Here is a 24,520-nt window from a genome sequence, read left to right as displayed (position 1 = left end):
ACTCCTCCCCAGCACCGGCCTCCAAAAGTAGGTGAGGGACCCGGAGCACAGGAGGTCTGTGGGAATGCAGCTGGCTACAGCCCCTCCCTGTGATCTCAGGCACCATGGGAGACGCCCGCCAGAGCCACCCAGGCAGACTTCCAGCTACCCCTCAGTCTTTGTCCACATACAGTTCTGTCCTCACCTCCTCCCAGAACCCAGAGGAACTCTGTCCCAGGCTCCTGGTCTCTTCCTTGGGCCCATTCATCTCCCCTAAGCATTACTGACTTTCCACAGAAAATAGTCTCCTCTATAAGAACAAGGTTTTGAACTGCAACCACCAGGCTCTCCAGTGAGTTTCCTACTTTGTGTGACCCCTGTGTGCTTGCTCGTTAACACACCTGTCTACCTTCAGAGGGGAGACAGCTCCTACACCTTGCACACGTTAACACACCCGTCTACCTTCAGAGGGGAGACAGCTCCTTCACCTTGCACACACTAACACACCCGTCTACCTTCAGAGGGGAGACAGCTCCTTCACCTTGCACATACTAACACACCCGTGTACTTTTAGAGGGGAGACAGCTCCTCTCACCTCTAAGTTATACACAGTTTCCATATTGTCCAAATACACCTTGGCATTGTAACCTACTCTAGCCTAGAGAGCAAATAAATCAATTCCTGGTAACAATAATCTTTCAAAATAAACTAAAAATTGATACAGAAGACGCAAAAAAAAAAAAAAAAAAAACACACAAAAAACTCCCTATGTATGTTTACATCCTACCAAAAGATCCCAACATGAAAATGAACCTCACGTTTTCATATAAAGACTTGAAGATACAGGGTTTGAATAACTTTCCTGCAAAAATCAATTCTATTTTCAAAAAATTTTCAAAACATCAAGTAATGCATTATAATGTACAGAAGGCTTTCTTTGGGCCATTTCATGTTCTTATTTGAGTACTGGACAGACCAGTAACCAAAACTTCCCTTCCTCTTAATCAACATGCACACTGTTAGCATAAGAGCTCCTAAACAGCTTAACGCTCTGACTAGAAACAGAGATGTACAGAAAAAGCGTAGTTTCAGATTTTACTCCACAGGGCTACAGAAATACAGATGTTTCACAAGATATGAGGGCAATTCAAAAAGTTCAGAAAGTGTTTAGTAAGATTTTTCAAAAAGAAATATAAGTCATCCACATCATCTCCAAAAACGGAAGTTAAATGGAAAATGGAGTGGAAAATGTAAAGATTTTAGTGCAAAACATTTCTCAAATGCACACACATAAGGGAGCTTCAAAAGGTCATGGAATATTCATGTTACAAAAAATATGCATAGGTTTCACAATTTCTGTATCAAAATGAACTTATTTTTTAAGCCCGCTTTTCCAGAAACATTTCGAAGTATCCTATGCGGTAAAACTTTCAGAACAAAGCACATGGTGACAGGAGCCTAGCTCTTCTTCCGACTCTCACGCAGTCTCCGGTGGGAGGCTGTGTCTCCCCTCTGGCACAGGTCTACCCAGGGTATCTCGGATACGCCGGTCTGCTTCCACCCTGCACACTGAGCTTCAGGAAGACTCGGGAGGAAGGCAACACTGTCATCAGCAGAAACAGATTAAACTGGAAAGTAGTAACTGCCAAATCTGTTCAACATATTTGTGGTGACAGAGGTTAACAAAAAAGGTGGAAAGAGGGATATGAGAAAGAAACCTGGAGGACCCGTGTCACTCTTCCAATACACAGGAAGACCGTGTTCACAGCATAGTATGCTAGAGCAACCTGCAACTGCAAATGGATCACTCCGGGAATTTCTGTGTGACACATGCACAGCCTACGTGTAGAAAAGTATGAAAATACCAGAAACAGTTCTGCCCATTAGTCTAACCTTGCCACCCAAGAGAACAAAAGGAGGGTAAAGGGGAGAAACCAGAAAATGTGCTGTCATTCTGTCAGGTGATGTAAGAACAGCGCAGCAAGTATGCAAACAATGCCCTGTTTTTACACCTGCCCCCTCTTCCTTTCTGGGCAAGCACCACCACCACCACCAGAAACACTGCACCTTCTAAACCAGGGAGCGCAGTGGCACCTAAAAAACTAAGCTGCCCTTTTTTTTTTTTTTTTAATTTTTTTAAATTTTTTTCTTTTTGACAGGCAGAGTGGACAGTGAGAGAGAGAGAGACAGAGAGAAAGGTCTTCCTTTTCCATTGGTTCACCCTCCAATGGCTGCCACGGCTGGCGCGCTGCGGCCGGTGCACCATGCTGATCCGAAGGCAGGAGCCAGGTACTTATCCTGGTCTCCCATGGGGTGCAGGGCACAAGGACTTGGGCCATCCTCCACTGCACTCCCTGGCCACAGCAGAGAGCTGGCCTGGAAGAGGGGCAACCGGGACAGAATCCGGCGCCCCAACCAGGACTAGAACCCAGTGTGCTGGCGCCGCAAGGCAGAGGATTAGCCTAGTGAGCCGTGGCGCCGGCCTAAAACTAAACTGCCCTTCTATCAAGCTGAGCCATAAGCTACAGTGACTCTGTTTGCAGAGTGAGCATTTCACAGAGTGTTCCTCTGGGAATGCTTAAACACAGGGCAGTTTTACTCACGGCTCTCTGTGAAATTTCACTTAAAGGGGTAACAGTTGCTGGTGGATATCAACATCTGAATGCAAACTCGGGCATTTTGTTAATCGAATACCAGACAATATGAACTCAGACAAATTCAAAGCGTTACTCTTAGTAAAGGAGCAGCCAGTAAACCATTTACAACAGGCCTCCCTGGGTTGTGGTCTGGCTTTCCCCATGGTTAAACACTTGTCTCAACTCTTTAAAGAAAGACCACATTCACGTAACTTTTATTGCAGTATGCTGTCATAACTGTTCTATTTTATTGTTAGTCACTGTTGATAACCTGTTACTGGGCCTAAATGATGTTAACCTGATAAGAGGTATACAGGAAAAAACAGTACACACAAAGCTCAAGTACTATCTGCAGTTTCAGGTATCCACTGTGGGTCTCAGAACAGATCCTCCATGGGTAAGGGACAACTTTCCTACTGCATTATGAGACATAAATCAGTTTAACGTCTATCTCACTAATTAATCCAATAAACCTGATATTACACTTTCTCTTAATGGCATTATAGTAGTTGTTATACTATTTTTACGAATAAGAACAGTATTGTGGGGGCCGGCGCTGTGGCATAGCAGGTAAAGCCGCTGCCTGCAGTGTCAGCATCCCTTATGGGCGCCAGTTCAATTCCTGGCTGCTCCACTTCTGATCCAGCTCTCTGCCATGGCCTAGAAAAGCAGTAGAGGATGGCCCAAGTCCTTGGGCCCCTGCACTCCCGGTGGGAGACCCGGAGGAAGCTCCTGGCTCCTGATGGGTGCAGCTCTGGCCCTTGTGGCCAATTAGGGAGTGAACTAGCAGATGGAAGACCTCTCTCTCTCCCTGCCCCTCCTCTCTGTGTTAACTCTTCCAAATAAATACATAAATCTTAAAAAAATAAATAAATAAAGTGGGCCGGCACCGCGGCTCACTAGGCTAATCCTCCACCTGTGGAGGAAGTACCTGGCTCCTGGCTTCGGATCGGCGCAGCACTGGCCGTAGCGGCCATTTTGGGGGTGAACCAACAGAAGGAAGACCTTTCTCTCTGTCTCTCTCTCTCTCTCACTAACTCTGCCTGTCCAAAAAAAAAAAAAAAAAAAGTGGTGTTGGGGTTATGTTACAAACAGTGTTCTTTTTCAAAGGTATATCCCATGATACTGACAGATGATATGACACGTGGAGTGTGTACAGATGACACGTGACTGGCCACAAGGACTGGGAAGCTGGATGGGGGACAGGAAAGTTCATTATTCTATTTTTTTAAAAGGATTATTTATTTACTTGAAAGTCAGAGTACACAGAGATAGAAGGAGAGGCAGAGAGAGAAAGAGAGGGGTCTTCCATCCGCTGGTTCACTCCCCAGTTGGCTGCAACGGCTGAAGCTGTGCCGATCTGATCCAAAGCCAGGAGCTTCCTCCAGGTCTCCCACGCGGATGCAGGGGTCCAAGGACTTGGGCCATCTTCTACTGCTTTCCCAGGCCATAGCAGAGAGCTGGATCAGAAGTGGAGCAGTGGGGGCTTGAACCAGAGTCCATATGGGATGCTGGCACTGCAGGCAGCAGCTTAACTCACTAAGCCACAGCACCGGCCCCTCATACTATTTAATATCTGTTATCATACATATCTGAAAGGGGGATAAAGGCTAACTCTTTTACCTGCCTACACAACAATAGATTTCAGCCAGTCACAATTTATTCAAAGAACTGTCCATCTAAATTAGGAGACTGAAAAGATCTATTTCCTGTCATACTGAGCCTTGTGTTGATCTCTTTAAAAACCGGAAACCGCTGGTCCATGAAGAGCTCTTCCTCCCCAACCTGTCCCCTTTAGTTTCACTATAACCATTGGTTTTGGGATTCCAACAGCTATGTGGGATCTTTCTCAAGACACTGTGGGCTTGGTGCTGTGGCGTAGTCGGTAAAGCTGCCACTTTTGATGTCAGCATCCCATATGGGTACCAGTTCACCAACTGCATCATTTCCAACTCAGCTCTTTGCTAATGGCCTGGGAAAAACAGCAGAAGATGGCTCAAGTGCTTGGAAGAAGATTCTGGCTTCAGTCTAGCCCAGCTCTGGCCACTGTAGCCATCTGGGGACTGAACCAGCAGATGGAAGATCGATTGATCTTTATGTCTTTCCCTGTCTCTGTAACTCTTCAAAATAAATAAATACATCTTAAAAAAAAAAAAAAAAAAAAAAAAAGATGGGACCAGGGTTGTGGCAAAGTGGGTTAAGACATCTCTTGTGACACCAGCATCCCATATGGGTACTGGTTAGAGTCCTGGCTGTTCCACTTCCAATCCAGCTCCCCGCTAATGTGTCTGGGAAAGAAGCAGAGGATGGGTCAAGTGCTTGGGCCCCTGTACCCACATGAACCCAGAAGAAGCTCCTGGTTCCTGACTTCGGCCTGACTAAACTTCAGCTATTGTGTCCATCTGGGGAGTAAACTAGTGGATGGGAAATTCTCATTCATTCTCTCTTTCTCTCTCTCTCTCTCTCCCTTTTTCAAATAAAATGAATAATTTTTCATAAAAAGATCTTTGTACATTCATAAGAAAGAGGCACAGAAGTCCACAAGTTCAGTGACAAGGATGTTCAAGTGACAAGGATATTCAGTGAAAGGATGGCCCATGACCTTCCTCTAGGCGCCCGGTCACCTCGGGCAGCCCTGCATCACCGCCCTTGGAAGCCCACTCGAGTCCAGCTGGACAGCTGCAGATGGCCTCCCAGCAGTGCTTGTGAACTCCTTGGGAAGACGACACTTGCTCTTTCCCGTCTTTGTATCCTATACCTAGACTCCAGGTGCAAAATAAACGTTGAGGAATAAGAGAATATGTAAATCTCAAAATCCGTAGCTCATCCTAAAACTGAATATTTTGGAATTTTTCATATTGTAATTTGAAGACATTTTTTCCAAAAGTTAACCTTACTAGAACATTTACTAATAAGCTGTTTCTGAAGCTAGTGTTTGAGTTCTAAAGATATATTTATGTTAACAGTCATTTAATATTTGCATGTGAACAATGACCAGAACTTAGAGTTTATTTTATTTTCACTAAATAAAGAGCCAGGCCTAAGAATTATTATTAGGACAAATTCATAATTACAAAGACCTTACATTTTCTTCTGTATTTATTTTATGGCTGTCCTGTTACAGTTTCATGTATTCTCATCACAGCCCTAAGGGTAGGCACCACCATTATTCCCATTTTTCAGGTGAGCACAGAGGCCCCGAGGTCAAGCTGCTTGCCCAGGGCACACTCGTATGGTGGTAGGGGATGAAGTGGATTCAAACCCAGTCTGTGGGCTGGGGCCGCTGACGCCCTCCTTCCTGCTGTGGCAGACTCCCTCCTCCACATTCCTTATGGACAGGAGACTTCACAGCAAGCTGGGGAGGTTTAGGCTTGGTTTTTCTGTTGCTGTGTCTTTGCATCTTACAAGACAGAGAAACACAATGATGGAAAACAAGTCCGGTCACCTGTCTGTCTTGCCGGTGCTCTCATATCCTGCGTGGCTACGTAAACATAAGGCCCCTCTGAGTAGGAACTCAGTTAATTCTTGCAGCAACTCAAGGATGAGGTCCTAGTACCGTCTTCACTTTTCATAGATCATGCTGAGGCTCAAAGAAGTTAGGTACCTGCCCCAAGCCAGGATTTCCACCCTCCCAGCCTACTCTGATCCCATATTCTTCATCACCTGCAACTCTGCCTAACATACATGTGCTTGGGTTATTTTAAAAGGCATGGTTTAAGGATAAAAGTTTGTATACTCCATAGAGAGGAGCAAAGTTACTGTTTTCACTTACACAGTTTTTATGGGTATATTGGATTTTGTATAGGAAAACTAGGATGGGCATTTGGCAAAGGCACCGCTTTGGAAACCCACATCCCATATCAGAGTGTCTGGGCTCGCGTCCCAGCTCAGTTCCAATTCCAGCTTCCTGCCAATGTGACTCTGGGAGGCAGCAGGTGATGGTTCAAATAGCTGGGTCCTGCCACCCACATGGTAGATGTACACTAAGTTCCTGACTCCTGCCTTTAGCCTGGCCCATCCCTGGCAGGTGCAGGCATTTGGGGATTGCGCCAGCAGATGGGAGACTTCTGTCTTCAAAATAAAAAATTACAATGGTCAACATTAATTTTCCAAAGTAGATAATGTTCTTTTCTATCACCATATATGTGTTGAGGAAACTAACGCAAAGGTAATTTCACATTCAAGACTTCAACTCAGCAAAGCAACAATCTTTCTGAGGCTAATCATCTGTAATGAGCTTACATAAACTACTGGAAAGAGTTATCTGGAAAATTCTCAAAGATGAAAGATGGCCATGCTGTGGCTCAACAGGCTAATCCTCCACCTGTGGCGCCAGCACCCTGGGTTCTAATCCCGGTTGGGGTGCTGGGTTCGAGTCCCAGTTGCTCCTCTTCCAGTCCAGCTCTCTGCTGTAGCCCGGGAAGGCAGTGGAGGATGGCCCAAGTGCTTGGGCCCTGCACCCACACGGGAGACCAGGAAGAAGTACCTGGCTCCTGGCTTCAGATCGGCACAGCGTGCCAGCAGTAGTGGCCATCTGGGGGTGAACCAACAGAGGAAAGACCTTTCTCTCTCTCTCTCTCTCACTGTCTAACTGCTTGCCAAAAAAAAAAAAAAAAAAAAAAAAAAAAGAAAGACATGCACACTGGCATCATAAGACAGGGGGTTAAGCTGCTGCCTGCGATGCCAGCATTCCATATGAGCGCCAGTCACGTCCCAGCTTCTCCACTTCCAATCCAGCTCCCTGCTAATATCAAAGGTACAAAGATAATCCTGTCTCTGGAGATGGAGGGCCTCATCTCAAAACCTGAGCACATACAGAAATCTGAAGATGTCTACAGACTAGGAACCTATGTGAATTCTCTGCATCATCACAAATACACATAAAGTTGCAAGAAGACAAAGCAGAGATTGCCTTAGCAGATGGCTAATTTCCTCCCTCCCCTCTGAAAGCACCAACTAAAGAAAGGCCTACTGTGCATCAGGTGTCACAGCAGCTGCTAAAAATGCCAGCACCAGTGGCCCTTCTTTATTGACCTTCGTACTGGGGAGATGCAGAACGGTGAGCACACACCTAAGTCAATCATCAGATTTCAGGACACGAAAGATTTGTCTGGCGCAAAGGAGGCTCCTCCACACAGGAGGGAAAAAAAGAGAAACTGAGGCCAGGCTAAGCACACTGAAGAGAAGACTATACGATCACAGGCAGTGGCTGCTGAGGGTCTGAGACATGAAGGCCAAGGCTCGGAGCGCACCGTCCACACGATGCTCAGTGCCTGCGTGTCCATTCAGTCCACTCTGACAGGCTGTCTTCACCCACAATCGTTAGAAGCAGATCTACTGTCACGCTCCCCAGAACCCACGGATATACACCACCTCCAGCATGTGGAGTGCGGCTCTCGGCAAGCTGCTCCACCCAGAGGCTCAAGGGAGGGTTTGTGACTAGGGGGAGGGGGAGAGGGAGAGGGAGGAGGAGGGGGGGGGGAGGAGGAGGGGGAGGGGGAGTAGGAGGATGCAGCGGGTAGTGAAGCATCTAACATTCAGAGGACGAGTTTCTCTGGAGTTACTTGACCATGAGGAGGAGGAGGAAGAAGAGGAGGAGGAGGAGAGGAGGAAGCAGAGGAGGAAGAGGAGGAGGAGGAGGAAGAGGAGGAGAAGGAAGCATCTGGTAGTGAAGCATCTAACATTCAGAGGATGAGTTTCTCTGGAGTTACTTGACCATGAGGAGGAGGAAGAGGAGGAAGACGAGGAGGAGGAGGAGGAAGAGGAGGAGGAGGAAGAAGAGGAGGAGGAAGCATCTGGTAGTGAAGCATCTAACATTCAGAGGACAAGTTTCTCCGGAGTTACTTGACCATGAGAAAAAACAATTCCTGAGCTAGAGTCAGAGCCTCTAACATGTCTCCCAACTGCAACGTGGCATCACCAGTTCCTAATACGACCCCAAGAGAAGGGCAGGAGAGCGCTGCCTGCTGCAGAGTGTTTTCCACCACGGAGCCAGAAGTACTAACTTAGCTCTGCAGAGGGCTGAAAAAAGATTTATCTTACTATGGTTGAGCTGCCCCTTGTGATGCCCGCATCCCATATCCCGTACTGGAGTGCCGGTTCAAGTCCTGCCTGCGCAACTTACAATCCAGCTACCTGCTAAAGCATCCGGGAAAAGCAGCAGAAAATGGCCCAGGTGCTTAAATCCCTGCCAGTCAAGTGGAAGACGAGTTCCTGGGCCTAGCCCTGGCTGTTGCAGGCATTTGCAGGGTGGGGGTGGTGAACTAGCAGATGGAAGCTCTCTACCTCTCCCTCTGTCATTTTGTCTTTCAAATAAATAAATCTTAAAAAATTCATTTGAATACAAAAAATACTATATTTCCATATATAATAAAAAGCAAAGAAAAGTAAAAGATAAATAACTAGATGAAGAAAAAAAACTTGCAATAAATAACAATCTGATGTTCTTAACGTATAACCACCTCCCTGAAAACTGTAAATACATTCAAACTCCCAATGAGAGTGGCCAGAGCCACAGAGAGCTCACAGCAACCACACTGACTGACAGATCAGACTGCACCTCAACCAACAGTCAAAGGTTACTGTCACTGTCACATAAATAAAGATAAGAAAAAATTTATCAGGTGAAACAGAAATAGTCGCATACACTACAAATGAAAGTATAAACTGGCACACACTTTCTAGAAAGCTCATGGTCAGTACACACCAAGACCCTTACAAAATGTAGTATAATAGATCCTGCAAAACGGAGACCCTAAGAAAACAGATATGCAAAGAGATGCTTTTTGTAATATAAACTGGCAACTACCTAAATTGCAAAACAGAAAAATGGTATTTATCAAAAATTTGTTGAAGACATGGCACAATTTTATAAGGTGAAAAAAAAAAAAAAAAAAAAAAACAAAGAACAAAACTGTTCCTATGCTGTCCTGATTCCGGATGATAAACACAAGTACATACAATTTGTATGCACACATACATGAGGGTACTTCATAAAGTTGGTAGAAAATGGAATCAAAAGGTAAGTTTATTTTGATGCAAAAATTTTGAAATCCATGCACAGTGTTTTCATAATATGGCATTTCTGTGAACTTTTCGAAAAGAGTTTATATGCATGCATTTCAAAAATTTTTTGCAACAAAAAACTTACCTTTTAATTCTGTTTTCCATGGACTTTTGGAAGTCTCCTTGTATTTCAAAATATCAGATTATCCCCCCCACCTTTTTTTGAGATTTATTTATTTATTTGAAAGGCAGAGTTAGAGACAGAGATCTTCCATCTGCTAGTTCACTCCCCAAATGGCTGCAACGGCCGGGGCTGGGCTGGCTGAAGCCAGGACTTTCTTCCAAGTCTCCCCCGGGGGTGCAGGGGCCCAAGCGCTTGGGCCATCTTTCTCTGCTTTCCCAGGTACATTAGCAGGGAGCTGGATCAGAAGTGGAGCAGCCAGGACAGCAACCAGTACCTGTAAGGGCAAGCAGTGCCTTAAACCACTACGCTACAATGCTGGCCCCAGAGATTATTTCTTACTAGTGATACAATTTTTTTTCCTTAGTAGCTGTTTGTATTTTTCTAATTGTCTACAATGGGGATGCCGCCTTTTTTTTTTTTTTTTTTTTTTGACAGGCAGAGTGGACAGTAAGAGAGAGAGACAGAAAGGTCTTCTTTTGCTGTTGGTTCACCCTCCAGCGGCCAGCGCGCTGCGGCCGGTGCACCGCGCTGATCCGAGGGCAGGAGCCAGGTGCTTATCCTGGTCTCCCATGGGGTGCAGGACCCAAGCACTTGGGCCATCCTCCACTGCACTCCCGGGCCACAGCAAAGAGTTAGCCTTGAAGAGGGGCAACCGGGACAGAATCCGGCACCCCGACCGGGACTAGAACCCGGTGTGCCGGCGCCGCAGGTGAAGGATTAGCCTATTGAGCAGCGGTGCTGGCCGGGATGCAGCCATTTTAAAAAATAAACACTGGGGCCACTCTGATGTTAAAAAGACCTGGGCTTTGTGTTAAAACATGGGCTGAGAGACAGAGTAAATGAGGGGCAAGTGCTGTGGCGCTGCCGGTTACATCCCGTAACGTCCTGTATCAAGGTCCCTGGTTCACGTCTCTGCTACTCCACCTCTGATTCAGCATTCCCACTAGTGCGCCTGGGAAGCTATTGGTGATGGCCAAGTACTTGGGCCCTTGCACCCACGTCAGAGACCCGGAAGAGGCTCCTGGCTTCTGGTTTCTCGGCCTGGCCCAGTCCCAGCCACTGCAGCCCTCTGGGGAGTGAAAAGCAGATGCAAGGCCTCTCTCTCTCTCTCTGTCTATAACTCCGTGGCTCAAATAAATAAATCTTAAAAAAAAAAAAATTGAAATGCCAAGATTCTGTTAAAACTGTTGCTCAGGTATCTGTATCTGAGCTAGAGAAGGCTGCTATACCAACAATCAAATAGGTCACATCAGAGACCGGGGGGCCTTCCTGGCCTGCTCTGAGCCTCACCCCACATCCAAGTTCAGAGGAAGCCTTCCAAGGCTCCAGAGCTCAAAGCAGCCTGCTTACACAGCAAAAACAAAGACGCAAACTAGGGCTGGGTTTTGTTTTTGTCTTTAAATAGCCAGGTAGAACCAAAGAAGAGCTGCTTAGACCAGGAAGCAGTAAAAATACTAAAGGATGAAATCTCTATGAGCTGCTTAGCTACAAAAGTTTCTAAGTTTAACTTATCCGACTTAGAAAGAGATAAGATACAAACTCAAAATATAAGCAACTCTGAACACTACAGAAACAAAATTTGTCAAAATTTGTTCACTTTTCGGACTTCCCAGGAGTCAGTGTGGTGAAGTAAGAAAAACACAGGTTTTGAGGACAGGGTTTACATCCCTGTTCAAATGCTTACTTGAGGCTGACTTGTTCAACTCGCTGGGTCTCACTTTTCTCCTCTCACTGGTTTTCATGATACCAATTGAGACACTGTGGTGCTATTTGTGCCAAGCACAAGGCCAGGACATCGCCAATGCTTAGAAAGCAGAGTTTCTTTCTTTCTTCTAGTGCATTTTCATTCCAGCAGAAGTGACAGGGTAACACGCATGTGCCTGCGATGGTGTGTCTGATACTCTGTGCCCCACTTGATAAAGTGATGGCAAGCCGATCTACTCAATTATTATTTGACCACATCATTGAAATTACAGTGACAATCCCTTACTACAAATATTTTTACTTTCTAGTTGAAAATAAACATTAACTAGCATGGATGGATCATCTTGTGACTGCTTAATTCCACCTTCTCTGTGTGTTTACTTCACGGGTTTTCAAAACTGGAATTAGAGACTTGAAAGTGAATAGTATATTAGTAGGCTATGCTAATCTTCGTTGCTTCACACAAATACTTGAAATAACTCTTAAAATAGAACACTGAATTAAATAGCTGAGTGTCGTTCCAATGTTCCTTTGGTGGTTTCTCCTGTTAAACACTGATCATTCCTTAAATGTAATCAAATTATCCGAGTTCCACAAGAATCCACAAGCAGGAACAAGCTTTTCTGCTCAATTGACTGCCCGCCTTCCCCAGTCCTGACATCTACCAAAGCCATCTGTACTCCAGTCTCCCCAGCAGGTGCGAGATCCGGCAGCTACCCTCACCCGTCCCATCAGCAAGGTAAGATCCCATTGGTTATTTTCCAGTACAAGCCAAGCTAAAGCAAATCGTGAGGCTGCACATGAATTCAACAAAGTCTCTTCTTGAGGCTGACAGGTAAAATTTTCATGGAACTCTCTTTTTGTGGTACTGAAATTAGGTTTTCTGAAAGGTATAATTTTTGCTGTCAAGTTTATACTATGTTCCTGTGAAAAGGTGCTGAAAACAGAATAGCTACATTTACTCAGGATCTCAAACATATATGATATACAACAAACACCACCCTGATCCTGTAAAATACTCTATTGCTGGAATTACTGGTCATACAACAGTGGTATACAATCACCAGAAGGAATCACAGAGAGGTAACCCCAATCTCAATGCTCTATTTTCACGTCGTTTCTAGCTAAACCAGCAGTCACAGTGCCAATCCTCCTTCAATACACATCATCATCATCTCAGAGAGTTCCTGGTCATGCTACAGTATGCCGTGACAGGGTGTTAGAATAAAGAATCAAGTAGTCTTAAGGATAAACTGCCTCAGAAACAAAATTAACAGGTTCAAAGTGTTTCAGTACCATAAGGCACAGATCCTAACTTTATTTAAACAGTAAGTTACATGAAGATATACCAGTTGGCTTCTATCAGCTTTCAAAAGAATGAATACATACTTACATACATCTGCATGTGAAAAATGAAACACTTACAAATACAAACATGAAAAATGAATACTCAAAAATATCATGTGAAAAATGAAGACACACATACAATAACACATGAGAAATGAACACTAACATACACTGATGTGAAAAAAAGCCAGGAAAGCAGGCAAAATGTGTTGGTATCCACAAAAAAAAAAAATCATGATTTCCAAGGAGTAGCTTCCTAGATGAACAATTTTAAATATTAACTTTTAATATGGGATCAGACTCATATTTACCTTTATTCTTGTGACTACACTATGTTAAGATAACAAGACCAAGGGAAGAGAAAACAGGTCATTTAAAATACATCATAATACTTTAAAAACACTGAAGTTCTCACTTCCTCCACTCTTTTCAGTTATTTCCAGTACAATCACAAACAGTCAACTAGAATGTGGTAACATCCCTCATTAGGACTTCATTCCATTCATGCTCCCATCTGACAATGGTTCCTGAGCCATCATTTTACTGAGCAAGCTCAAAGGGCTTTGCTAAGCTATACAAAAGACAGGCATATGAGAGAGAGAGAGAAAGGAGTAATTTTCCTTTTAATTCAAGTCTGTTATGGTTTAAGTCTAATTTATAATCTCAAAGACAAAAATCATGAAGACTAAGATTAGGGATAACACTTTTTTTTTTTTTTAATTTAAAAACACGTGGGCTTCTGCCTGAAAGAGCATCACACACACTCACACACACATACATGTCACAACATGTGTCACCTTTGAGGCAAAACAGGGCATTTCCAAAAATGCAGCAACTATTAAAAATCACTCCTCAGTTATATCAATGCACAGAATATTACCCAACAAAAAATATCCACAATTTTTAAGGTATTTTTTGCACGAGTTCAACATCCCTGTATGCAAACATGTCACCTATTGATGCCATTAAAACCATGCTTCCCGGCCAACAGGTGACAAAGGGTATACTAAAGGTATGTGAAATTATGAAATGAATGTGTTCTTTAGTCTGTATGAAGTACCGTGACATTTTCAAAACCCATTCTGAAAACCAGCCATTTTAGACGCGCTGTGTAGCAGCATGGAATGGGTTCAACCGCACACCGTCACGGGACGTGGCTCACATATTTAACTGTATCAACTTCTGCCTGGAAAACCCACACACTCACAGCAAGGGAGGATGAATGAGTGCTTGGAGTCGCGCTGTAAGAGCCAGACTCATTCTTTCACTGGCCAGCATTACTTCCCTGGTAGTTTATGTCTACCCTGTAACATACACGCTTCTTCATAAAAATGTCTGTTTTGTGAATTTCACCTGATGGATGAAAAGATGCATATTACAAATGCAGAAGTCCCAGATTTCCTTGCAACATTTTTCACTTGTTTCAGGCATTCATTTAGAAATCATGACCTGCTGGTCATACAATCTAATCATGCTCTCATTAAAATGCACTGCAGGTAGGTTCAAATCAAGTTGAAATTTAATTTATGCTTTTTAATAGCTTATCATCTGCATAACCATACAAATATGGCAATGTTCCCAAGCACAGAGTAACAATTTTACAGACAAGCAGCTAAGGAAAAACATGAAATAAAGTTCCACCTACAGGGATCCCTCTGACTATTTTCGGTGAGTCCTGGAGATGACATGGATGTGAGAACCAAGCCAGTAAAGAGAAGCTCGGGGCCAGCCAAGAGAAACCTCCAGTTACCAGGCAGCAGTCCTGATGGGCATCTTCTGGGTTGCAGAACAAAGGAAGTGAAGCTGAAGCCAGAGCTGCTTTTTCCAGAGAAATGTATTAAGCCTGTTAGTTTTCTGCTGATGGTTTAAGCAGACTTACATCGGAATCTACTGCCTCTATAAAAGCAAATGCAAGCTCTTGGGGGCTCTGATACAAAGATGTATGCACCGATCTGGGGCCATACCAAATGCTATTCGAGCTGGGGGGGGGGGGTGTGAGACAGAAATACATAAATCCAACCAAACTTGTCATCAGAGTACAAACATGCATAAGCAACAAACCAAAAGACAGAAGGAAATTGTGCTGCCTGAAAGCAATCACATAAAAACCAAAGATATATTTCATTTCCTAACACATGAGACAAGTTTAAATTCCCCCCACCTCATTTTCTATTCAAGTTTCAGCCTAAAAGGGTTCCTTCAAATTCAGCAACACTAACCAGTGGCTTGGAATGTGCTATCTATTTTTAATAAGTATCTTAAATCATCACCATCCCAACGTGCACAAACACTCATCAACAGTCTTTTCCTGTTTCAAAACCGTCGGCTCTCCCTCCCAGTCCCCAGCTCCCCTCTGAACCGCAGCTTCATCCATCAGCCCCCTCTCCCTGCTTCACTCTCTCCCTCTATGGCCTCTTTTCCCTTTTCACACAAACAATTTCTTTTCTCTCAAGAAAAAAAAAAAAAATTCCTCCCTGCAATCTAACCCTCTCACTGAGGCTTTGGAAAGCACTGCCTTTGTTCCCTCATTCATTTAAATATTTCACAGAAATTATCAAAGTGCCAAGCACCAGAATCACAAAAGAGAACAGGAAGAACATTCCAGACATTCCAATCCTCTATCATCTCCTTTCTCAACACGGACACACACACACACACACACACACAGCTGCTGAAACTGTCCCCACTGAAATCACCAAACGGCCTTTCTCAGACTGCACTTATATCACTTCACCCTCTCTGCAGAAATGAGACCCTAGTTTCTTTCTTTTCTTTTTAAATATTTATTTGTTTATTTTTGAAAGTCAAAGAGTTACAGAAAGAGAGACAGAGAGGAAGAGATCTCCTATCCACTGGTTCACTCTCCAAATGGCTGCAACGGCTGCGGCTGGGCCAGCCCAAGCCAGGAGGTTCATCTGGGTCTCCCACGTAGGTTCAGGGGCTCAAGAAGCACTTGGGCCATCCTCCACTGCTTTCTGAGGCACATTGGCAGGGAGCTGGATCCGAAGCGGAACAGCTGGGACTCAACTGGCACCCATATGGGATGCAGGCAGCAGCTTTGCCAACTCCAGCCCCAAGACCCTGGTTTCTGACACACCAACAAAGTGGTCTCCTTTTAGAAACACCACTTGGGGGGCCGGCGCTGTGGCATAGCAGGTTAACACCCTGGCCTGAAGCACCAACATCCCATATGGGCACTGGTTATAGTCCTGGCTGCTCCTCTTCCGGTCCAGCTCTCTGCTGTGGCCTGGGAAAGCAGAAGACAGCTCAGATCCTTGGGCCCCTGCACCCGCGTGGGAGAGACCCAGAAGAAGCTCTTGGCTCCTGGCTTCGGATCAGCTCAGTGGCCATTGCGGCCATCTGGGGAGTGAACCAGCAGGTGGAAGACCTCTCTTTCTCTCTCTGTCTCTCCCTCTCTTTGTGACGCTTTCAAGTAAATAAAAAAAAGAAATGCCACTCCCCCTCGTGTCTGGATAAGCACCTGGCTCTCTTCCTGTGCCTGGCTAAAGAATGCTGGTGCTTCCAAGATTTCTACCCGTGAACATCTATTTTCATTCTGCTGCATGCGAGGGGCAATCTCGCCCAAACCCAAGGCATCCACTCCCATCTATATGCTGACGACTCTCAAATCAAGCTCAGACCATTCTGAATGCTGATAGCCCACTGGACATTTCTACCTCTAATGTCTCACGGACCCCCCAGATTGAACATGAGCAAGACAGAGTTCACTCAATACTTAGAAGTACATTGAACAAAAGGAAATTCTGAAAAAACACAAAGTAGGTCCCAGTTTCAAAGCTACCACAAAGCTACAGTACTCAAGGCAGTGTGGTGCTGGTAGTGAGGCACAAAATTGAGAGCCTGGAAATATCGATTTACAGCCACTGGTTTCCTGTAGAAGTGCCAAAGAAATGCAATGGTGGAAGACAGTCTTCCAAACAACGTTTCTGAGACAAGTGGATATCTAAGTATTAAAAAAATGAACTTAGACTCTCACCTCACCAAACACAAAGATTAACTCCAAAGGGGTCACATAAGAGCTAACAGCAACAAGCGATAGCAAGGAGAAGAGCTGCAGCTCGCGCACCACTGACGGAAAGTGCCATTTCAGCCACTCCGGAAAACGGCTGGGCAGCTCTGAAAAAAGTTAAACACAGGAGCCTGGGTTGAGCCAAGGCCTACAGCACCAGCACCCCTGTGGGTGCCAGTCTGAGTCCTGGCTACTGTACTTCCTACCCAGCTCCCTGCTAGTTAACCTGGGAAAGTCCCTGGGCCCTGCAACCCACGTGGAAGACCCAGAAGAAGCTCCTGGCTTCAGCCTGGCCCAGCACCCGTCATTGTGGCCATTTGGGGAGTGAACCAACAGAAAGATCTCTCTGTCTCTCCTCCTCTCTCTGAAACTCTGCCTATCAGATAAATGGATAAATTTTAAAATAAAATTCAAAAAAAGTAACCCTGTTTTTTTTTTTAAAAAGTTAAACATAAACTTGTTATATTTCCCAGAGATTCCAGTCTGGTCTGCATACCTGAGAGAAATGAAAACATATGTCTACCCAAAGACTTGCACAAGATCATTCCCAGTGACACTATTCTCAACAGACAAGACCTGGAAACAGTCCAAGCGTCAGTCAGCTCCCATGGATAAACAAGCAAATATTACTTCAACAATAAATGCAACAATCTACTGACACCTCTTTAGTCTGCCTACTCAGTTTCTTAAACTGTCTCTCCATTTTTAAATTCTCCCTATTTTAATTCAAATCTTTTTAATGGTGTCCCAGCAAATCTTTTTGACTCTCCAATCTTTCTTTCATGTGATTCCAGAAGACTTGTTCTAAAATACAGATCTGATTCTGCCACCATAATAAAAACCTTTTGGTTTCTCCCCCTCCCTACTCTGGGTCTCCTAGTTACAACTCTAACCCCCAGGGGCAGGCGATTGGCCAGTGCTCAGGATACTGCTTGGAATGCACCCATCCCATACAGAAGTGCCTGGTTTGAGATTTCTCTCCATCTCTATCTCACTCACTTTCAAATAAAACGAAAATAAAAACAAAACAGTAACCTCTATGTTATTTGATCATGTACCCCCTCTATTAGCAAAAATTTTTAACATGTACCTCCAAATATGTATAGTCACATATCACATATAAGTGAATTTCTATATTTAGCATATAACACACACAAAATTGATAGTCTGAAAAGGATGACTAAAAAAGAAACAAATGGGTGGGCATTGTGGCTAGGGACAACCACATCCCTGAGCACTGGTTCAAGTCCTGGCTATTCCACTTCCAATCCAACTTCTTGCTAGTATTTGATAATAGTCCAAGTACTGGAGTTCCTGCCACCCACGTGGAGACCCAAATGGAGTTCCCAGTTCCTGGCTTCAGCCTCACCCAGTCCAGCTGTTATGAGCATTTGAGGAGTCAACCAGCAGATGGAAGATGAGTATTCCTCTGTGTCTCTTCCTCTCAATCTCTCCCCCTCTTCTGTCACTGTGCCTTTCAAATAAAATAAGTAAATCATGGGGCAAGCACTGTGGTGCAGTGGGTTAATGCTCTGACCTGAAGCACTGGCATCCCATATGGGCACCGGTTGGAGACCCGGCTGCTCCTCTTCCAATCCAGCTCTCTGCTATGGCCTGGGAAAGCAGCAGAAGATGGCCCAAGTCCTTAGGCCCCTGCACCCATGTGGGAGACCCGGAAGAAGCTTCTGGCTCCTGGCTTTGATTTGGCGCAGCTCCAGCCGTTGCAGCCATGTGGGGAGTGAACCACTGGATGGAAGACCTCTCCCTCCGCCCTACCCCCCCCCCCCCCCGTGTAACTCTGACTTTCAAATAAAAATAAATAAATCTTTAAAAAAAATAGGTATATCTTAAGGAAAAAAAAAGAATTGAAGTTCCCAATTGTTTTGTATAGTCACATCTTTCTCTGGGAGGCACCATGCAAAGGGAGAACTCCAAACTCCCGTGCACGACACACAAAGCTATGTATCATTTGTTCTCTGTCTTCGTGTCCAACTTCATCCCTCAGCACTTCACCCCACACACCATATGCTTCAGCCATGACAAATTATTTGTAGTTACTTCAATGAACAGAAATTAAATTTGAGCCTGTGTTCTTGAAATAAAATCAGCATCACTGATCTCTGCAATTCTTTCTTCTCCCTGGAATGTCCTCATTAACCTTTCCTGCCTGCTGAGCTTCCTCATTCAGGCCAAGTGTCACGGCCTCTCTGGGGACACTCCCACCTCAGTGCGCTTATTTCTATTCTCCCTGTGTTATATCCAAACTGATTTGCCTTTCTATCCTATCTGCTGTGCCCCAGTCCTCCAGCTTTTTCAGCCAGCCTGAGATTCCGTCACTTAAACATCGGTTCACCTCATAGGTTAACTCTTCAACTGAACCAACAAGCGCACCGGAGGGCAGCGTCTGCTATCGTCACCTCGATTTGGAGTCCACCTACTCCACATCAAAGAGTCGTCCACACAAGTGAAACTCCTAACAAACTCGGACTTCTCCCATTCTGATGACCTCTTCAACGTGAGAACTACATTTACTCCACGTTAGCCATCACTGTCACTGGGCGCTGTTCCACACCTAAGATCTCAAACTTCACTCCTTGTCAGACCACAGGCTGCACCTCTTCCCTCTGTGGTTGCACCACCCTGGGCTTCCCAGCCAACTTGCCCTGCTGGGCTCAGGCCTCTCCTCTGCTGCCTGGATCCACTGACGACCATTCAGTCACGTTCCCAGTGGCTCTGTGATTACCAGGCCCTGCTGGCCCATCACGTATGCTCCTCCCATTGCCAACTCTGTGAACATCTGGCTGTTAGTTCTGCTTCTGGGCCTCAAACCTGGAAATTTGGACTGAATTTCCTTATGTGGATTCCCAAAAAGTTATTTCATCCCTGCACATCAAAGTGTTCCTGTGTTATGAGCCAGCCATTCCTTCCAAGTCATGCTCTCATTCATCCCTTCCCATCCATGAAAGCACGGCTGGTCCAGGTCACCTGGACTTCCTGTCTCCCCAGACCCCATCTGGTGCGCAGTCTGGACTCTCCCTTAACAGGTGCTCTTTCAGGTCACCCGGGACCTATTCACTGCCAAACCCAATGGGATCTGCCTCTGCTGCTCAGCTTCTTTGCATTACTTACAGCACTGGAAGCCACTCCTCCTTTCAACTTTCTCCTCTTGGGCTTCCACTTCCGTAAATTGCCTCAGTCTTCCTTCTGTTTCTCTGACAACTTGTTCCCATCTCATCTACTGGCTGTACTTTGCAGAGCTAAGCCCCAAATGTGATTAAACCACAACAGGCCACCCACAATGGACTTCCCCACGCACTCAGGACGCTCATGTTCACTGCACAGTGCTAACTTCTGAATTTTGACATGTTTTCACCCTGTTGGCCATATTTCTGATATGCCTAGGTAATTTTACCTTGAGTAGGGTTCACTTATATGTTACAATCAGATTCCATGTTGGCTGATCCATCTTTTAAAAAGCAGTTAACATGCGAATCCATTAAAAAACATATATGCAAACACTTTAATTTAAAAATGCAGTCATAGTTTTGTCCATGAATTTTTTTTTTTTTTTTTTTGACAGGCAGAGTAGACAGTAAGAGAGAGACAGAGAAAAGGTCTTCCTTTTCCATTGGTTCACCCCACAGTGGCCGCTGCGGCCAGTGCGCTGCGGCCGGCGCACTGTGGCCGGCACACCATGCTGATCCGAAGCCAGGAGCCAGGTGCTTCTCCTGGTCTCCCATGCAGGTGCAGGGCCCAAGCACTTGGGCCATCCTCCACTGCACTCCCTGGCCACAGCAGAGAGCTGGCCTGGAAGAAGGGCAACCGGGACAGCATCCGGCTCCCCGACCGGGACTAGAACCCGGTGTGCCAGCGCCGCAGGCGGAGGAGTAGCCTATTGAGCCGCAGCGCCAGCCTATCCATGAATTGTTTGAACATGGATCCACTGACTGAAAAGTCTTGTATAAACCACCCACATAGCATTGGACAAAATTCTCTATTTTTCAAAGCACAGCAGAAATTTGAGATGTGTGAAACAACAGAATCTTGCAGGATTTTTATTTTCCCCCAAAGCTTTTGTAATCCATAACCATACCTTTCACAACGTTTTAAAAAGCTGTTTACCTACACTATCTTCCAAAACAGTCAACTTTGCTTTCTTGCAAATAGTCCTCCTTGCCACTGACGTTTCATCATTTTACCTAATATTTAATTAAGCTGAGTATTACAACAACTAGCATAAATGATTCAGGAGCCAACAGAACTCACTGGGTTAGCATCCAACACAACTGGGTGGCAACAAATATTTGTATGTACCAGCCAACAGTCTACCAGACACATGCATTCCGGATATTTTATAGAGAAAAAGGAGAATGACGGTTAGTTTGGTGATGCCCTCAGGTGAAGATAAAAGAGTGAGTGTACACAGCGAGGCTGAGATGTCAGCAATCTGTGGTACAAATAAATACTATCCAACCCCGATGCTCTTGCTGCCACCCATCTCGTTGGCACAATATTTCTAGACTTCTACTTAAAAAAATCTTGAGAATGATTTTAAGTTTCATACATGGAATGACAACTGTTTTTAAAAGCTAGAGTAGAAAAATGATTAGTAATCCCTGAACAACAGACGCATCATGTCCAACTTCCCACGTCTTACAGGACTGTGAGAAGCTGGTTTACTCTGCGCTGACAATAATGGAATTACTTCCCCACTGAAAATCCAACATTAGGATTATCTCACTCCTATCCTCCCTTTTATCTTGTCTAAGAGTAAAGTGACTGTCACTACAAAGTTTAAAGAAATGTAATATTTGGGGAACACAGAAAATCTTCCTTTTGCCAACACTGAAACAAGTAGTCTTTAACAATACTGTAGAGATTTGCCATAGGTACGCAAAAGTGAAAGGTGAATTTAACTCATTAACTTCAATGGTGCACCTCAAGGGAGAATTCAGAAGTCAGACATGAGATAGATCAGTGTCATCAACTTTGACAATTACTAATTTTGTGTTTTGGTCCCCAAGGAGCCTCTAAGTACAATTACAAGTTAAATAAAGCAGATGGAGGAAAGAGCACCTTTTGTTTTCCTACCACCTGGAAAAAAAAAGGTAAATCAAAGGCAATATTCTAAAAGAAATCATTACATTAAAGTGATTTGTAAAACTCTTTTCACCAACACTTTGGAAGAGCAGCTGAATTTCCATTTTTCTTGTTACAGGCTTTTGAACTATTACCAAATTTTGAAAGGGAAAAATATTTAATGAACATTGATACTAAAAATGTAGATATGCTGCAATATTCAATTCAGGATTTGTTCAAATTTGAGAGCTTTAATTAGCCAGTGGGCGGACCTGACATTCTGTTAAATATTGTACATAATTAGGGATGTGTGTACAAATGAAATATTTCAGGCTAAGATGATTCTATCAGTAATATGCAACACTGTCTAACCTTTTGCAAACCACTGGTCTCTTCTCTCCCCGTGTACACTGTCACACTAAAAGAAAGAACACTTTGGCACTGAGATCCAAGTAATACTGACAGTTTACAGCATCTCTGTCCTGTCTGTCTTCTAACATTAGCTTGACTGTTTTTCTCCATCCCTTAACCTTACATAAGAAAATGCTAAGCCAACCAAACGAAAGAATGAGAGGGAACAGAACATTTCATGAGGATTTCAAACCCGATTTTCGACCACGGGTTAAAAAAAAGAAAATGCCCATGAGCAGAGTTCCCAGCTGAGTAAGAACAAGGACAGCCATGACAATACAGGTCCTTTAAGTCTGCCTTCAGCAAACTGGCCAGGAGCCTCACCATGCACTACAGCTGCAGTGGGTCCACAGAAACCCAGCCAGAACCAGTCCTCAGTTACAGCCACAATCGGAATAAGCCTCTATGAATATTAGTCACCAGTTATAAAACATCCAAACCAATCAGACACAGAAACAATTCAACTATAAACAACATCCTGAAGAATCGTTAATCACTCAAGTAAATCTAAAGGTCAATGTTAGTTTATATGCGAAACATACAATCAATAACAATAAAACAAATCAGAAGTGATGTAATAAGTAATTCAAAGTCTTCCTGGCTATTAAAAGGAGTCTCGTTGAGAACAGTGATTTCAACTGCCTAACTGCTAATAAATAATTGAAGAACGGCAAACTGCAAGGCCTGGAGCTACTGGAAAGTCTGCGGTTTTCTGTTTGTCACCAGTGTTTTTCTCCATGACCACTAAGGGTCGTCATGACCCAGGATCATTTCCGGTGCCCCTCCTTCAAAAGTTGGCTGCAATTAAAAAGCATATGGGCGCCGGGTTCTAGTCCCGGTTGCTCCTCTTCCAGTCCAGTTCTCTGCTGTGGCCCGGGAGGGCAGTGGAGGATAGCCCTGGTGCTGGACCCCTGTACCCACATGGGAGACCAGGAGGAGGCACCTGGCTCCTGGCTTCAGATTGGCGCAGCGCGCCAGCCGTAGCAGCCATTTGGGGAGTGAACCAATGGAAGGAAGACCTTTCTCTCTGTCTCTCTCTCTCTCACTGTCTGCAACTCTACCTGTCAAATAAAAAAATAAAAAATAAAAAAGCAATGCTGGGAGCCTTTAGAATCTCAGAATGCAATCTCCTCAGAGCCTCTACTTCTACAAATGGAGAAGCCGAGCCTGGGAGGGTCAGAGAGTGCATCAGGGGCCAGGGACCACCACAAAATCCTCTCAGGAGGTTCCCTTGATTGTGGGGTTTACTGCAGGGGAGATCTTCATCCTTCTCACCACCCCCTTTCCACGCAGCACCCACTTTGCACACAGAAACAGGAGTCTTCTAACACTGCACTCCTAGCCACCTCAGCGTCAGCATCGTGTCTCCCAAGGTGCTACCCACAATAGCCACTGGGCACAGGTGCTAGAGTTAAAAGAGAACATCAAGACCACGTTTGATTTGGTGAAACCCACAAAACAGTATTGGGACTGTGTTCAGTTTCTGATGTAAACTGCCTGATTTACAGAAAATGGAAGGGGTTCTTTCATCATCAACAGAAAATATCTGACATTAATTAATTTGCAAGTGCTTTCAAGTGAAGAGTTAAACACAAATTACCTTTGAAGATTTCAAGTTCCTTCCTGTAGGAGAAAAAGAAAAAATGCAAATTTAAAACTGTCTTTTCCCAGTGGAAACTGATCTCACACAGTAATAAAATGTGTTTACTTTAAATGCCCAGCATGGTATTTCTGGGTGCTCACATGTCAATCACATTTTACTGAAATAACCAACACAGCAACTGTTTTCAGTTACTTGTACATATTAATGGCTTAAAAAATTCTTCCCAAGTTTAAATTATTAAAATACTACACTACACCTAAAACCACTATTTAATGCCAGCAACAAATCATCTCGTGTATATAACTGGTTTATAAAAGCATCTAACAGAATTTTTCCTTCACTGAAAATATTGCATAATAGATTTTGAAGATATTTAAGTAGAAATCATCCAGAACAGCTGTGGCCATTTCCTTTCAACAGCAAAGGAGGGGGAAAGCAGAGCTCAAAGGACGGAGGCCAGCTCCTCCTGATGCCAAAGGGCCCCGCCTCCGGGACTCCACTGGCCAGTGGACTTGTCACTGTCAATTAAGGATGTGGAAATG

General features: G+C 44.5%; 1 protein-coding gene across 3 annotated transcripts in view; it reads right to left on the bottom strand.

The window, feature by feature from the left end:
- Window positions 1-24,520, bottom strand: part of DTNBP1 (dystrobrevin binding protein 1) — a 145,175-nt gene that overhangs the window by 38,768 nt on the left and 81,887 nt on the right. For all 3 annotated transcript variants that reach the window (XM_051855833.2, XM_051855834.2, XM_070074381.1), the window contains one exon: window positions 23,976-23,998. In XM_051855833.2, the coding sequence (XP_051711793.1) occupies window positions 23,976-23,998 (23 nt within the window). The remainder of the gene's footprint in view (window positions 1-23,975; window positions 23,999-24,520) is intronic.

Source organism: Oryctolagus cuniculus, chromosome 5 (assembly GCF_964237555.1).
Source record: "Oryctolagus cuniculus chromosome 5, mOryCun1.1, whole genome shotgun sequence".
Lineage (NCBI taxonomy): Eukaryota > Metazoa > Chordata > Mammalia > Lagomorpha > Leporidae > Oryctolagus > Oryctolagus cuniculus.
This window is presented reverse-complemented; position numbering and strand designations above follow the sequence as displayed.